Source organism: Chiloscyllium plagiosum, unplaced genomic scaffold, assembly GCF_037043375.1.
Source record: "Chiloscyllium plagiosum isolate Xiang-an unplaced genomic scaffold, Cpla_swu_hap1 HiC_scaffold_10, whole genome shotgun sequence".
NCBI lineage: Eukaryota > Metazoa > Chordata > Chondrichthyes > Orectolobiformes > Hemiscylliidae > Chiloscyllium > Chiloscyllium plagiosum.
The window spans coordinates 17,951,978-17,968,801 of NW_028270148.1; the positions used below are offsets into that span (position 1 = coordinate 17,951,978).

The 16,824-nt window shown below is 42.6% G+C and overlaps 1 protein-coding gene across 1 annotated transcript in view; it reads left to right on the forward strand.

Moving 5' to 3' along the window:
* Nucleotides 1–16,824, forward strand: part of drc8 (dynein regulatory complex subunit 8) — an 86,636-nt gene that overhangs the window by 5,997 nt on the left and 63,815 nt on the right. Inside the window, exon 2 of the mRNA XM_043695422.2 lies at nucleotides 2,240–2,324. Coding sequence (XP_043551357.1) covers nucleotides 2,240–2,324 — 85 coding nt within the window. The remainder of the gene's footprint in view (nucleotides 1–2,239; nucleotides 2,325–16,824) is intronic.

Sequence of the window (16,824 nt, forward strand, 5' to 3'; positions counted from 1 at the left end):
TAAAGGAAAGCATACCAAATGCCTTCTTCACTATCCTATCTACCTGCAACTCTACTTTAAAAGAGCTATGAACCTGCATTCTAAGGTCTCTGTTCAGCAACACTACCGAGGACCTTACCATTAAGTGTATAAGTCCTGCTCTGATTTGCTTTCCCAAATTTCAGCACTCGCATTTATCTAAATTAAAATCCTTCTGCCACTCCTCAGCCCATTGGCCCATCTGATCAAGATCCCATTGTAATCTGAGGTAACCGTCTTTACTGTCCACTACATTTCCAATTTTGGTGTCATCTGCAAACTTACTAGCTATACCTCTTATGTTCATATCCAAATCATTTATGTAAATGACGAAAAGTAGTGGACCCAGCACCAATCCTTGTGGCACTGCACTGGTCACAGGCCTCCAGTCTGAAAAACAACTCTCCACCACCACTCTCTGTCTTCTACCCTCAAGCCAGTTATGTATCCAAATGGCTTGTTCTCCCTGTCTCCCACGAGATCTAACCTTGCTAACCAGTCTCCCATGGGGAACCTTGTTGAAAGCCTTACTGAAGTTCATATGGATCACGTCCACTGCTCTGCCCTAATCAATCTCTTTGTTACTTTTTCAAAAAACTCAATCAAGTTCGTGAGACATGATTTCCCATGCACAAAGCCTTGCTGACTATCCCTAATCAGTCCTTACTTTTCCAATTATGTGTATATCCTGTCCCATAGGATTCCTTCCAACAACTTGCCCACCACCGACATCAGGCTCACTGGTCTATAGTTCCCTGGCTTGTCCTTACCACCTTTCTTAAATAATGGTACCACATTAGCCAACCTCCAGTCTTCTGGCACCTCACCTGTGACTATCGATGATACAAATATCTTGGCAAGAGGCGCAACAATCACTTCCCTAGCTTCTCAGGTACAGCTGATCAGGTCCACCTTTATCCACCTTTATGCATTTCAAGATATCTAGCACTTCCTCTTCTGTAATCTGGACATTTTTCAAGATGTCACCATCTATTTCCCTACATTCTATATCTTCCATGTTCTTTTCCACAGTAAACACTGATGCAAAATACTCATTTAGTATCTCCCCCATCTCCTGCGTCTCCACACAAAGGCTACCTTGCTGATCTTTGAGGAGCCCTATTCGCTCCCTAGTTATTCTTCTGTCCTTAATGTGTTTGTAAAAGCTCTTTGGATTCTCCTTAATTCTATTTGCCAAAGCTATCTCATGTCCCCGTTTTGCCCTCCTGATTTCCCTCTTAAGTATACTCCTACTTCCTTTATACTCTTCTAAGGATTCACTCGATCTATCCTGTCTGTACCTGACATATCCTCCTTCTTTTTCTTAACCAAACCCTCAATTTCTTTAGTCATCCAGCATTTCCTATACCTACCAGCCTTCCCTTTCACCCTGACAGGAATATACTTTCTCTGGATTCTTGTTATCTCATTTCTGAAGGCTTCCCATTTTCCAACCGTCCCTTTACCTGTGAACGTCTGCCTCCAATCAGCTTTTGAAAGTACTTGCCTAATACCGTCAAAATTGGCCTTTCTCCAATTTAGAACTTCAACTTTTAGATCTGGTCTATCCTTTTCCATCACTATTTTCAAACGAATAGAATTATGGTCGCTGGACCCAAAGTGCTCCCCCACTTACACCTCAGTCACCTGCCCTGCCTTATTTCCCAAGAGTAGGTCACGTTTTGCACCTTCTATAGTAGGTACATCCACATACTGAATCAGAAAATTGTCTTGTACACACTTAAGAAATTCCTCTCCATTTAAACTTTTAACACTATGGCAGTCCCAGTCAATGTTTGGAAAGTTAAAATCCCCTACCATAACTACCCTATTATTCTTACAGATAGCTGAAATCAATGGTATGAAAACATGGAGTCATAGAGTTTTACAGCACAAAATAGACCCTTTGGTCCAACTCGACTGTACTGACTAGAGATCCGAAACTAATCTAGTCCCATTTACCTGCATTTGGCCCTTATCCCTCTAAACCCTTCCTATTTATGTAGCCGTCCAGATGCCTTTTACATGTTATAATGTACCCGGCTCCACCATCTTCTATGGCAGCCCTTCGACCATGAGTTAAGCTTCCACCCAACTGCTAGGATCGTCTATTGGCACTTTGGCTATATTGCTGACTTTGAATATTTGATTATAATAAGTGCAAATTATTGTTGTAACTCAGCCAGAAATACTGAAATTGTCACATTCCCATTTATTACAGAGGCATTAATAGCAGAGCTTCAGAAGAACATCAAAGATGCTTTTGCTGTTTTTGATCATGAGTCAAACAACTCTGTGGATGTCAGGTCAGTCTATGATGCGGAGCTACATTTATGAAAGCAACAATTCTTGTTTTTGAGGGCAAAATTCGTATAGTTACAGAAGATTATTAAAATTTGGACTATAATTTTGTAACGGAGTTTGAGCTCTGTGTGAGGAATGTTCAATCACCTTCTTGTATAGAATTGAGGTCTGTGAACTAAAATGCTTGACAGGATAATGCAACCCGACATGTTCCCGTCACATAAGGCAATATACATGATTGAGACAGGTGTAGTTATTTAAATAAGAATCTATGGCTTAAGTGGCTGACACATTGACAGCATACACAATACATTTGAATTACTTTAGACCTTGGATGTTTTGTATTGTTATACCTGAAAGGAGTACTTGCCATTGCTTGTGTCTTTTTAAATGAGTTTTTTAAAATTCATTTGTGGGGCGTGGGTATTGCTGGCTGGGCCACCATTTATTGTCTTGAGAAGGTGGTGATAAGCTGCCTTCTTGAACCATTGCAACCCCTATTTTGTAGGTAGACCCACAATGCCATTAGGGGGAGAATTCTTTTAATTATGGTAGAAATTTGCAATGACCATCAAAAGTTCTGGCTGCCTTTCCTTTCCCTCCCGACCCATCCCCACTTACCATTCCCTCCCCTGACAATATTTACCTTGCAAGAACTGGATGGACATTTCATCTATCAGAAGGTAAATTGGAAAATCTTGTGCCCTTGCTGTTTTTGGCGGGTTTCACTGGTATTCCACTAGACATCTTGTTGAAAACAGAGATCTTAAGTGGAAAGGGTCCCTGACGTAAATGGAAAATATTGAGAGAGAAGGATGTAGATTGGACAGGAATTGGGGAGAGCAAGACTGTACTCCATTTTGGATACTGCTGGTGGGGATGGCCCACCAGGGGAAAGCCATAGTTGTCAGGTCTCTGGCACTGAGGCTCAGAAGGGAAGGGGGGAGAATAGAAAAGCGCTAGTGGTAGGGAACTCAATAGTTAGATGGATTGACAGGAGATTTTGTGGTAGGAAATGGGACCGCCGGAAAGTACGTTGCCTCCCCGGTGCCAGGATCCGGAATGACACCGATCGGGTTTACAGGATTCTGAAGGGGAAGGGTGAGTAGCCAGAAATTGTGTTACATATTGAAATCATGATATAGCTAGGGAAGGGATTGAGGATCTGAAAAGTGACTACAGAGAGCTATATTGGAAGTTGAAGAACAGGACAAGTAGAGTAGTGTTCTCAGGTTTGCTACCGGTGCCACAAGGTAGTGAGGTGAGGAACAGGCAGAGAATGCAACTTAACACGTGGCTGCACAGCTGGTGCAGGAGGGAGGGCTTCAGATATTTAGACATTGGGATGCCACCTGGGGAAGGTGGGACTGGTACATGAAGGTTGGGTTGCACCTGAATTGGAGGAGCACGAATGTCCTGGGTGGGAGATTTGCTCATGTGGTTCGGGAGGGCTTAAACTAGTTTGGCAAGGGGGTGGAAACCAGAGCTACATATCTGAGAGGGGGGTAGTTAGATATGGGGGAGTGACAGGATGTAGTGAATCTATCGGGAAGGTTATTCATGTGATGGAACAAAGGGATCAGTTAAAGTGTGTCTGCTTTAATGCAAGGAGTGTCAGAAATAAGAGTGATGAACTTAGATCATGAATCAGTACTTGGGACAATGATGTTGTGGCCATAACGGAGACATGGGTTTCACAGGGGCAGGAATGGTTGCTAGATGTTCTAGGGTTTAGAACATTTAAAAAGAACAGGGAGGGTGGAAAAAGCGGAAGGGGTGTAAGCATTGCTAATCAGAGAGTGCATCACAGCTATAGAAACTAAGGTTGTTGAGGAAGGTTTTCCTACTGAGTCAGTATGGATGGAAGTTAGGAACAGCAAAGGAGCAGCGACCTCATTAGGGGTTTTCTACAGACCTCCTAATAGCAATAGGGAGCTTGAAGATCTCATCGGCCAGCAGGTTTTGGAAAAATGCAGATGTAGCAGGGTTGTTGCTATGGGTGACTTCAACTTTCCCAATATTGACTGGAACTTCCTTAGTGCAGATGATTTGGATGGAGCCGTTTTTTGTCAGGTATGTTCAGGAGGGTTTCCTTATTCAGTGTGTAGACAAGGGGAGAGGCCATTTTGGATTTGGTGCTTGACAATGAGCCAGGACAGGTGTCAGATCTCGCGGTGGGAGAATACTTTGGTGATAGTGATCACAACTGCCTCACATTTACTATAGCCTTGGAGAGGAAAAGGAGCAGTTATCAAGGGAAGATATTTAATTGGGGAAAGGAAAATTATGACGCTATCAGACAGGAGTTGGGTAGTACAGATTGGGAGCAATTGTTCCACAGAAAGGGCACAACAAACATGCGAAGACTGTTTAAGGCGCAGCTGTTGTGAGAGATGCACAAATTTGTTTCTCTGAGACAGGCAAGAATGGGTAAGGTTAAGGAGCCCTGGATGATGAGAACAGAGGAGCTTCTCGTCAAAAGGAAGAAAGCAGCTTACGTAAGGTGGAGGAAGCAAGGATCTAGCACAGCTTTAGAGGATTACAGGCTTACTAGAAAGGAGCTCAGAAATGGACCTCAGGAGGGGGTACGAAAAAGGCTTGGCAGGAAGGATTAGGGAGAACCCAAAGGAATTTTACTCACATGTGAAGAATAAGAGAATGATCAGGGAGAAGAGCCAGTCAGGGATAGCATTGTGAACTTGTGCGTGGAGTCTGAGCAGATAGGGGAAGCCCTAAATGCGTTTTTTGCTTCAGTTTTCACTAAGAAAAGGGACCTTGTTGTGAATGAGAACTCTGAGGAGCTGGGAAACAGGCTTGAACAGATCAAAATTGATGAAGTTGATGTGCTGGAAATTTTGGCAAATATTAAAATTGATAAGTCCCCAGGGCCAGACCAGGATTATCCTAGGTTGCTCCGGGAAGCAAGAAAGGAGGTTGCTAAGCTGCTGGTGAAGATCTTTGCTTCCTCACTGTCCACATGAGTTGTACCGGAGGATTGGAAGGAGGCGAATGTTGTTCCTTTTTTCAAGCAGGGGAATAGGGAAATCCCTGGCAATTACAGACCAGTCAGTCTTAGGTCTGTGGTCAGCAAGGTTTTGGAAAAGAATTCTGAGGGATAGGGTTTATGACTATTTGGAAAAGAATAGCGTGATTAAAGGCAGTCAGCATAGCTTTGTGAGGGGCAGGTCATGCCTCACAAATCTTATTGAGTTCTTTGAGGTGGTGACAATACAAGTTGATGAAGCTCGAGCAGTGGTTGTGGTGTAAATTGGCTTCAACAAGGCATTTGATAAGGTTCCCCATGGTAGGCTCATTCATAAAGTCAGGAGGTGTGGAATACAGGGAGATTTGGCTATCTGGATTCAGAATTGGTTGGTTGACAGAAGGCAGAGAGTACTTGTCGATGGAAAGTATTCTGCCTGGAGGTCAGTGGTGAGTGGTTTCCCGCAGGGCTCTGTTCTTGGGCCTCTGCTCTTTGTAGTTTTTATAAATGACTTGGATGAGGAGGTTGAGAGGTGAGTTAGTACATTTGCTAATGACACAAAGGTTGGAGGTGCCATTGATAGTATTGAGGGCTTTGCAGGTTGCAGTGCGACATTGACAAGATGCAGAGCTGGGCTGAGAAATGGCAGATGGAGTTCAACCTGGATAATAGCAAAGTGATTCATTTTGGAAGGTCGAACTTGAATGCTGAATATAGGATTAAAGACAGGATTCTTTGCAGTGTGGTGGAACAGAGGGATCTTGGTGTTCAAGTGCATAGATCCCTCAAAGTTGCCACCCAAGTGGATAGGGTTGTTAAGAAGGTATATGGTGTTTTGTCTTTTATTAACGGGGGGGGGGTCAAATTTAAGAGCTGCAAGATTTTGCTACAGCTCTACAAGTCCCCAGTGAGACCACACTTGGAATATTGTGTCCAGTTCTGGTCGCCCTATTATAGGAAAGATACGGAGGCTTTGGAGAGAGCGCAAAGAAGGTTTATCAGGATGCTGCCTGGACTTGAGGGCTTGTCTTACGAAAAGAGGTTGACTAAGCTTGGATTTCTCTCGCTGGACAGAAGGAGAAAGAGATTGAGGTATCCAAGATAATGAGAGGCAATGTGGATGAGATGGATAGAGTCAATAGCCAGAAACGTTTATCCAGGGCAGCAGTGGCTGGCATAAGGGATCATAGTTTTAAGATATTAGGAGGAAGGTATAGAGGAGTCCTCAGAGGTAGGTTCTTTATGCAGAGAGTTGTGAATGCATGGAATGTGTTGCCAGCAGTGGTTGTGGAAGTGGAGTCATTAGGGACATTTAAGCGACTGCTGGACATGCACATGGACATCACTGAATTGAAGGGTGTGTAGGTTAGGTTATTTTATTTTAGATTAGGAATAATCCTTGGCACAACATCATGGGCTGAAGGGCCTGTTCTGTGCTGTACTTTTCTATGTTCTACGTTCTAGTGGTAAATCCTACTGTCTATGTGACACATTGGGATTACAGCTTCATTATTAAATAAAGTAAGATTAGACTACCTGTTGCACTTAACTTGACCAAGTTGACAAAAGGAAAGTCTATTCCAGAATGGGATTGATAGATTCTGCGATACTAAAGTATGAGGGGAATAGATAGGGTAGAAACCTCACCTTTTAAGAGCTGCCAACAACCAGGGGCCATGACTTTATGATAGGAAATGAGAGGTTTAGAGGGGATTTAAGGAAGAAGTTTTTCACAAGAGATTGACGGGTATCTGCCCAAAAGCATGCTCGAGGTAGCAACCATCATAGTATTTAAGAAGTGTTTTGATGAACATTTGGAACACAATAGCATACAAGGCTAGACAGGTGCTTGATAACTGGCACAGGCAGAATGGATCAAAGGGCTTCTTTCTGTGTTGTAAAACTCTATATTGCTATGACATGGGGAGCTAAAGGAGAGGAAAAATGAAGTTTCAACAGAAGATCAGACGAGGTTTTATTGAATGTCAGAGGAGGCTGAAGAGGCCTTCTCCTGCTCCTATTTCTTATAAACGTCCGTAATCTCTATTGCAGCTACTACATAGAAGTGAAAGAACTGGAATAAAACTGACTGCTCTAATGGGAGCCCTAATTAGTCTTGTCTGACTTTCCTGAACTTAAATATTTAGCATGATCTGTCAGGCATATTAGAGAAACAAAACAATGGACTTGTTTAAAATATAATAGGTTGCTAGGCTGTCATAAAATAGGAATTTTATTGCTCCCAGTGATCGTTTCTCATCTTTGACTGTTGTGTATTTTGTGTGTCAATTTTCTCCATAGCATCAGGTATTGCTGTGAAGTGGTTATCTTGTTTTTATTAGTCTCTATTGAACATAATATTTTGCTCAGTCCTTGCCAGTTGAGACTTCAACAGTCTATAAGCGAAGCTTAAATACTGCATTATTAATCATAATGTAATGTGGTGTAATGCCTCACATGAGCCTAACTTCACTGTATATTATATAAAATAGGTAATAATTTTAAAGAGCACCCTTGCAATTGAATTAAACTTATAGGAAAGTGTAGGTTGGGGCAGGAGGGACGTTAAAGGGGGATGATGGAAAAGGGTACCTGAGCTAAGAAAATTAAAGTTACTTTGAAGAAATATTTTTGCCTAGAACTTGCAATCCCAGTGGCAGTAAATTCTCAGAAATTCACTGCTATTGAAGATTGTTACAGATTTCATACAGTCAGCTTACATTTGAATCTTGGATGTACCCAGGCTGGGATCAGTCAGCATACCTGGATCTCATAAAAACATTGATTTATATTTGCATTGTTTTTTCATGCAATTTGGCCATTGTTGGCAAGACTACCTTTTCTTGCCCATCTCTAATTGCCCCTGACTTGAGTGGTTTCAGATGGCATTTAGAGGTCAACCACATTATTGTGGATCTGGAGTCACATATGGCCAGACATGCTAAGGAAGGCAGATTTCTTTCTCTAAGGGCATTAGTGTACTAAATGAGTTTTATGACAATGAAAGTTAACTTCACAGTCACTATTATTATGTTCCCAGCTGGTAAAAATACAGGACCAGTCAGGTACCAGAGTTAAACCTGGCTTGATAGACTATAAGTTTTACTTTTGCAATTTGCTTACTATGGTAGTCAGTCACTGAACATATTCATAAGATGCTGCCAATGGACATTTAACAAAAGAACTTATGTTTATCACATAAAGAGATAAAAACAAACAGCAAAAATAAAGATTCAACCCTTTTCCCCAGCAATATCCTTTACAGAATCTCAACCCCAATGAAGCTTCTGATTTGTTCATAAGATAGGGAGCATCTCTGGCTAGGTCAGCCCATCCCCAAATGCCCTGGAGAAAGTGGGTCTCTCGGCTCTGCACGTGCACCTGTTGCTCCTATCTCTCCATCCATCCCCACCCCTCCTTCCTTACCCTTCTCTCTATCTCCACCCTATAACTCTGGTTCTTCTGTCCCATGTATACCACAGAAGAGGCCTGGGTGACAGATGGATGTAGGGAAACTAGGGATATAGAGAGGCAGGAACAAGATGAGAGCAGCTTTGGGAATGCCAGGAGGGTCAGGATGAACAGACCCCCATGTAGTGGTGCTGATGAAACTGGGTTAAGGTTAATAGAAGCACTATTAGGGTTAGTTCAGGAGGTGCTGAGGGAGGGGAAATCTCAAAATGAAAGTAAATGAAAGAAAACATAAAGTGATCAAATGTACTTATTTGTTATTGAGCTAAAAGGACACTAGTTCAGTTTATGACATGCCATGGGCCATGACTCCATTGTTGGTATTTCAAAAGCCAGCATTGTATGACTGTAAACATAACTCCCTAAACTGGAAGAGTGTTCATTATCATTTAACTGAAATTGATGACTGATTTCTGTCATTCAGGCATTAAAAACAGTTTTACTCCACTTAAGTCCGGGGTTCAATGTTGTGCTATTTGTTATACATTAGAGTTTATCTCACTTCAAATAAGGTTTATTATCTGGGGTGGGGTCTTATAGTAGGTACTATGATCACTAAGCGCATGGAAATAGTTAATTGAAAGGTTTCTCTTCCGATAAGACACAAATTCTGGCAAACCAAAACATCAAGGAGTTCAGTTCCAAGTCTAGTTCTTCATCACAGGATTTCTTCTTTTGATGATAAAAAGCAAAAAGGACAAATTTCAAATTGGACACAAATACATGATGTTCCCACTCCTCTCTGCCCGCAAAAATAAAGGTTGAAAATCTCTTTGTATTTTTTACTGAGCAGCTTCCAACATTTAAGGTCTGCTAGCCAAGCCATACAAAACCTAATCCTACAGGTCAAGACAGGCATGGTATTAGCAATGACCAATGTTACCTGAATTTTACATCAGAGTCAACTGGTTTCAGTAATTTACACCTTTAAGTAGCCTACACCTGTTGTGGTCATGCAACATGTTAGAGGGAAAAAGCCTTCCGCCACTTCAAATCAATTGGCATCTTGGAGGTCAGACCATCTCTGGGCCAGACCAGGCACGACAGTTCACAGTGTGAGATTCAGAGGCCCAATATCAAGTCATAATATGGGCTGCCACAAATTGAATATCTCCATCAAATGATTTTTGTTAAACTTCTTTAGCAGTCAAAAGTTTAAAAAAATCACTAATAAGTAATCACTGCTGCCTCACAGCGCCAGAGACCCGGGTTCAATTCCCGCCTCAGGCGACTGACTGTGTGGAGTTTGCACGTTCTCCCCGTGCCTGCGTGGGTTTCCTCCGGGTGCTCCGGTTTCCTCCCACAGTCCAAAGATGTGCAGGTCAGATGAATTGGCCATGCTAAATTGCCTGTAGTGTTTGGTAAGGGGTAAATGTAGGGGTATGGGTGGGTTGCACTTCGGCGGGGCGGTGTGGACTTGTTGGGCCGGAGGGCCTGTTTCCACACTGTAAGTAATCTAATCTAATCTAATCTAATCTAATCTAATCTAATCTAAAACCTGAAGAATAATAGTTTATCAAAAAATCTTTTTTGAGGGGTAATTATTTTGTATAATGAACACAGAATTGGCCAATGAGCTACAGACATTGTCACATATAGACATACTTCAGTGATATCATTGTGTTGATTCTTAAATATAGATAAATTGCAACAGCATACTTGGACAGCACTGACATTCAGTGACCAGATTGATTACTGCTGTGAGTGCAAGATCATATCCACACAGACCAGTTTAAATGGTACACATCTTCTATATTAAAAAAATTGTGTTTAGATATTTTAATGTACCTCTAATTCTGCTAGTTGCTCCAAGTTGGAAGGTTGGGAGTGGGGAGGAATATAGATTTAGGAGCAATTTCAACTTGTTTTCACTGACAGTGAGATCTTTTGCATTTCTCCTATTGGGTAATGTTCCACTCAGGCATTTTACTTGCTTTGCTTGCTCCTAGATGTCTATATTGCTCTTCTCCTCCCAGGTTCACTCAAGACCCTCTTCCATCCATGATGGTTCACTTTAAGTACATTGAGCTTTACACTGTTCCTTCAACATTGGCTCACTTAAGTACTCCAGCTGTGTCTCCTACCTCACAGTGGTTTGTAATAATGTTCCACATTCTTCCAGCCTCGTCCATACAACTTTCTTTGGGTCTGTGCCCAACTGCTATTGCCATTGTTTTTTGAGGGTGCTGGTGAGGGGTTGTTTTTCAGACTGGAGACCTGTGACCAGTGGTGTGTGTCAAGGATGGTGCTGTGTGCACTGCCTTTCGTCATTTATATGAATGATTTGGATGTGAAGATGGGAGGTATGGTTAGTAAGTTTACAGATGACAACAAAATTAGACGTGTAGTGGACAGTAAAGAAGGTTACCTCAGGGTACAATGGGATCTTGATCAGATGGGTCAATGAGCCAAAGAGTGGCAGATGGAGTTTAATTTCGATAAGTGTTAGGTGCTGCATTTTGGAAAGGCAAATGAGGTTAGGACTTATACACTTAATGGTAAGGTCTTGAGGAGTGTTGTTTAACAAAGAGACCTTGGAGTGCAGGTTCATAGTTCCTTGAATGTGGAGTCGCAGGTAGCTAGAATAGTGAAGAAGGCATTTGGATGCTTTCCTTTATTGGTCAGAGTATTGAGTATAGGAGTTGGGAGGTCATGTTGTGGTTGTACAGTACATTGGTTAGGCCACTTTTGGAGTATTGTGTGCAGTTCTGGTCTCCCTCCTATCAGAAGGATGTTGTGAAACTTGATAGGGTTCATAAAAGATTTACAAGGATGTTGGCAGGGTTGGATGGTTGGAGCTATAGGGACCAACTGAATAGGCTGGGGCTGTTTTCCCTGGAGTGTCAGAGGCTGAGGAGTGACCTTACAGAGGTTTATAAAATCATGAGTGGCATGGATAGAGTAAATAGACAACGTCTTTCCTCTGGGGTGGGGGAGTCCAAAACTAGAAGGTGAGAGGGGAAAGATTTAAAAGGGACCTAAGGGGCAGCTTTTTCACACAGATGGTAGTGCGTGTATGGAATGAGCTGCCAGAGGAAGTGGTGGAGGCTGGTACAATTACAACTTTTAAAAGGCATGTGGATGGGTATATGAATAGGAAGTGTTTAGTGGGATATGGGCCAAATGCTGGCAAATGGGACTAGATTAGTTTAGCATATCTGGTCAGCATGGACCAGTTGGACTGAAGGGTCTGTTTCTGTGCTTTACATCTCTATAATTCTGTGACTTTATTCTGTTCTGTTCCATGATGCTGCATTCTTTGGATCTGTGCAGTCCTGCACATGGCCATGCTGAAAGTGCTGAATCTCATTGTAAATCTATAGCCTCCATATTGAACTGTCTTTATCTTGAGGGTCATTTTGCCAGAATGAAGAAGGTTATTAAGAACCATGCACCGGGTTCCTCTGAATGACACTTTTAACCACGTCCAAGCCTACATGCTTGCCTTGTTTCACTGGGTGGCTTTCTCCTGCCTTCTGTAAACAGGACATCCCTCCTCTCTCTTATTGCCTCCAGTAATGTTTCACGTTCCGAATCCTTGAAGCAAGGGACAGCCCTTCTCCATGTGGCAGGCATTTTCTCCTGGTCAGCTGCAAGCTCTACTCCAAACCACACACTATCCTGACTCGGAAGTATATCGTCGAACCTTCATTGTCACTGGATGAAAATCCTGGAATTTCCTCCCTAATGGCATTGTGGATCCGCCTACAGTATGTAGATTGCAGCGCTTCAAGTAAACAGCTCATAACCACCTTCTGAAGGGCAGCTAGGAAAAAGCAATAAATGTTGATCAGCCAGTAATACCCATGTCCGCTGGAGAGTAAAAAAAACTGGAACCAGTGTGCTTCCAAACAGTTGGCATGATAATGGCTGCTGTGATGCCTTTAAATTGGACCCATATTTCAGAAGCCCTAACTCCATCCCACATTACGAATTATTAATTGGACACGAAAGCTTCCCTCAGCCGCTTATGTGAAAATCATAGATAGTGGGACTAGCTCCCCTTGACACTTCCTCTGGTGCAGAATTGGGATTCAAAAATGGTTCTGACATTGGTTTCCCTACCCTGAATGCAATACCCTGCCCACAGTGATCCCATTTTACCATCATTATAATTGAAAACAGGTTGAAGTTTTCTCCTCTGGAAACTATCTGGTCCTTGAAACATACTAATTACCACAGGCTTACGACATTACACAAGACCCTGTGGAAAATGCATATCATTTACATTGCCTGTATGTGGGTCAGTGTGCTGACAGCAATGATCAAATTAACCACCAAGTGTCAGTGTATTCCATGTTTTTGCTGCTGCATGATGACATTTGTATTCAGGAACCTACTACTTACTTGTCAGCACCGAGCCCAGTTTTTGAATGTCATTGTGTACCTTATCCCCAAGTTCTCTTCCCGTTCTAGTTTCAAAACCTCTGCCTCCCTACTACTTCTCCTACAGTTAACTTAATCCACTCCCTCTTGACCTGAACCTGCTATGTCTTACCTGTTTAAATCATACACCACTGTACAGCCTAACATCCCGGTGCAGACCTCAGCCACTGGCGTCCTTCCATGTAAATAAGAGCCTCTGCCTTCTCTCATTTATGCAAACTGGATTGTATTCTGGACACATCAGGACAATAAATCTAGAAATCGTCCAGCTATTATAGACTATTTTTCCTGTTTAAGATGTCTGTCTCCTCACATTCCCTTAGCTGCTCCCTGACTCCTCCTACACACATTGGATTCCATTCCAGAATGTCTCTCCAACACCAAGAAAAAATGAGGTATACGTAAGAAATGGAAACAGGGAGAAGTGAAGATCTTCAGAAAGAGCAACATAGGAGAAGTGTGTTTTTTTTGTTATATTTATATGTATAAGCTAGCAATGTGTGAAAATTGTAACATTCTGGGGACTTGGTGGACCAATATTAGCTGCATTCTAGTTTCACAACTAGTTGCTATTCAATTCTGCTTAGCAACAGGGATGGGGCTTATTGTACGGTTTTCATAGGTCTCTCAAACATTCAAGGTCTAGAGCCAGTTAGAGTTAAGAGAGTGTGTGAGCATATGCCCTGCAGCGACCCATGCAGCAGGCAGGCTGTGTAATTATGATGCTGAGAAGGTGACTGAAGGCCACTGGTTCTGTGTAGGTAAGGCTCAGGAGGAAGTCCCAGAGCTTTTTGATAGTTTGGTGCCGGTAAGATTCATGTGAAGTCCTAGCAGCTGTGGGGAGTTGGAAGAACCCTGTGAATCATTAAAATTCATTGCAGTAGAGAGTGGGATGCAAAAGCCCACAAGCAGTGGTGTACTATGTAGCTGAGCAAGCTTACAGCTAGAAGCTGGATAAATGCGAGGTATTGCATTTTGATACAACAAACAAGGGTAGAGCTTATACAATTAATATTAGGGCCTTGGGTAGTATTGTAGAACAGAGGGACCGAGGGGTCCAGGTACATAATTCTTTGAAGTATGCCTCACGTGTAGACAGGGTGGTTAAAAAGGCTTGGCACGCTTATGCAAACTGGATTGTATTCTGGACACATCAGGACAAAAATCTAGAAATCGTCCAGCTATTATAGACTTTCATCATAAGCATTGACTACTTTTCCTGTTTAAGATGTCTGTATCCCCACATTCCCTTAGCTCCTCCCTGACTCCTCCTACACACATTGGATTCCATTCCAGAATGTCTCTCCAACACCAAGAAAAAATATGAGGTATATGTAAGAAATGGAAACAGGGAGAAGTGAAGATCTTCAGAAAGGGCAACATAGGAGAAGTGTGTCTTTTTTGTTATATATTTATATTGTATAAGCTAGCAATGTGTGAAAATTGTAACATTCCGGAGACTTGGTGGTCCAATATTAGCTGCATTTTAGTTTCACAACTAGTTATTATTCAATTCTGCTTAGCAACAGGGATGGGGCTTGTTGTACGGTTTTCATAGGTCTCTCAAACATTCAAGGTCTAGAGCCAGTTAGAGTTAAGAGAGTGTGTGAGCATATGCCCTGCAGCGACCCATGCAGCAGGCAGGCTGTGTAATTATGATGCTGAGAAGGTGACTGAAGGCCACTGGTTCTGTGTAGTTAAGGCTCAGGAGGAAGTCCCAGAGCTTTTTGATAGTTTGGTGCAGGTAAGATTCATGTGAAGTCCTAGCAGCTGTGGGGAGTTGGAAGAACCCTGTGAATCATTAAAATTCATTGCAGTATAGAGAGTGGGATGCAAAAGCCCACAAGCAGTGGTGTACTATGTAGCTGAGCAAGCTTACAGCTAGAAGCTGGATAAATGCGAGGTATTGCATTTTGATACAACAAACAAGGGTAGAGCTTATACAATTAATATTAGGGCATTGGGTAGTATTGTAGAACAGAGGGACCGAGGAGTCCAGATACGTAATCCTTTGAAGTATGCATCACGTGTAGACAGGGTGGTTAAAAAGGCTTGGCACGCTTGCCTTCATTGCTCAGTCCTTGGGTACAGGTGTTGGTAAGTCATATTTAGGTTTACAGGACATTGGTGAGGCCTCTTCTGGAATACTGTGTCCAGTTCTGGTTGCCCAGTTATAGGAAGGATATTATTAAGCTGGAGAAGGTTCAGAAGAGATTTACCAGGATGCTCCTGGGTTTGGAAGGTTTGAGTTATAAAGAAAGGCTGGATAGGCTGGGACAGTTGAGAAGTGGCAGATGGAGTTTAATTCAGATAAATGCGAGGTGCTGCATTTTGGGAAAGCAAATCTTAGCAGGACTTATACACTTAATAGTAAGGTCCTAGGGAGTGTTGCTGAACAAAGAGACCTTGGAGTGCAGGTTCATAGCTCCTTGAAAGTGGAGTCGCAGGTAGATAGGATAGTGAAGAAGGCAGTTGTTATGCTTTCCTTTATTGGTCAGAGTATTGAGTACATGTGTTGGGAAGTCATGTTGCGGCTGTACAGGACATTGGTTGGGCCACTGTTGGAATATTGCATGCAATTCTGGTCTCCTTCATGTCGGAAAGATGTTGTGAAACTTGAAAGGATGTTGCCAGGGTTGGAGAATTTGAGCTATACAGAGAGGCTGAACAGGCTGAGGCTGTTTTCCCTGGAGCGTTGGCGGCTGAGGGGTGACCTTATAGAGGTTTACAAAATTATGAGGGGCATGGATAGGATGAATAGACAAAGTCTTTTCCCTGGGTTCGGGGAGTCCAGAACTAGAGGGCATAGGTTTATGGTGAGAGGGGAAAGATATAAAAGAGACCTAAGGGGCAACCTTTTCACGCAGAGGGTGCTACGTGTATGGAATGAGCTGCCAGAGGATGTGGTGGAGGCTGGTACAACTGCAACATTTAAGAGACATTTGGATGGGTATATGAATAGGAAGGGTTTGGAGGGATATGTGCCGGGTGCTGGCAGGTGGGACTAGATTAGGTTGGGATATCTGGTCGGCATGGACGGGTTGGACCGAAGGGTCTGTTTCCATGCTGTACATCTCTGTAACTCTATGACTCTATGAGGTTGAGAGGTGACCTAATAGAAGTTTATAAAATAATGAGAGGTATTGATAGAGTTAATGGTAGGTATCTTTTCCCTAGGATGGGGGATTTCCAGACTAGGGAGCATATTTTTAAGGGGAGAGGGGAGAGGTTTTAAAAAGACATGGGGGGGCAAATCTTTTACACAGAGGGTGGTCCATGTGCGGAATAAACTTCCTGAGGAAGTGGTGGTTTTGAGTACAGTTGCAATGTTTAAGTGACATTTGGATAAGTTCTGGATGTAGGTTTGCTCACTGAGCTGGAAAGTTCGTTTTGAGACATTTCGTCACTATACCAGGTAACATCAGTGAGCCTCCAGGTGAAGCACTGTTGGCATGGCCCACTTTCTATGTATGTGTTTAGGTTTCCTTGGGTTGGTGATGTCATTTCCTGTGATGATATCATTTCCTGTTCTTTTTCTCAGGGGGTGGTAAATGGGATCAAAGTCAATGTGTTTGGTGATAGAGTTCTGGTTGGAATGCCATACTTCTAGGAATTCTTGTGCATGTCTCTTTTGGCTTCTCTGAGGATGGATGTGTTGTCCC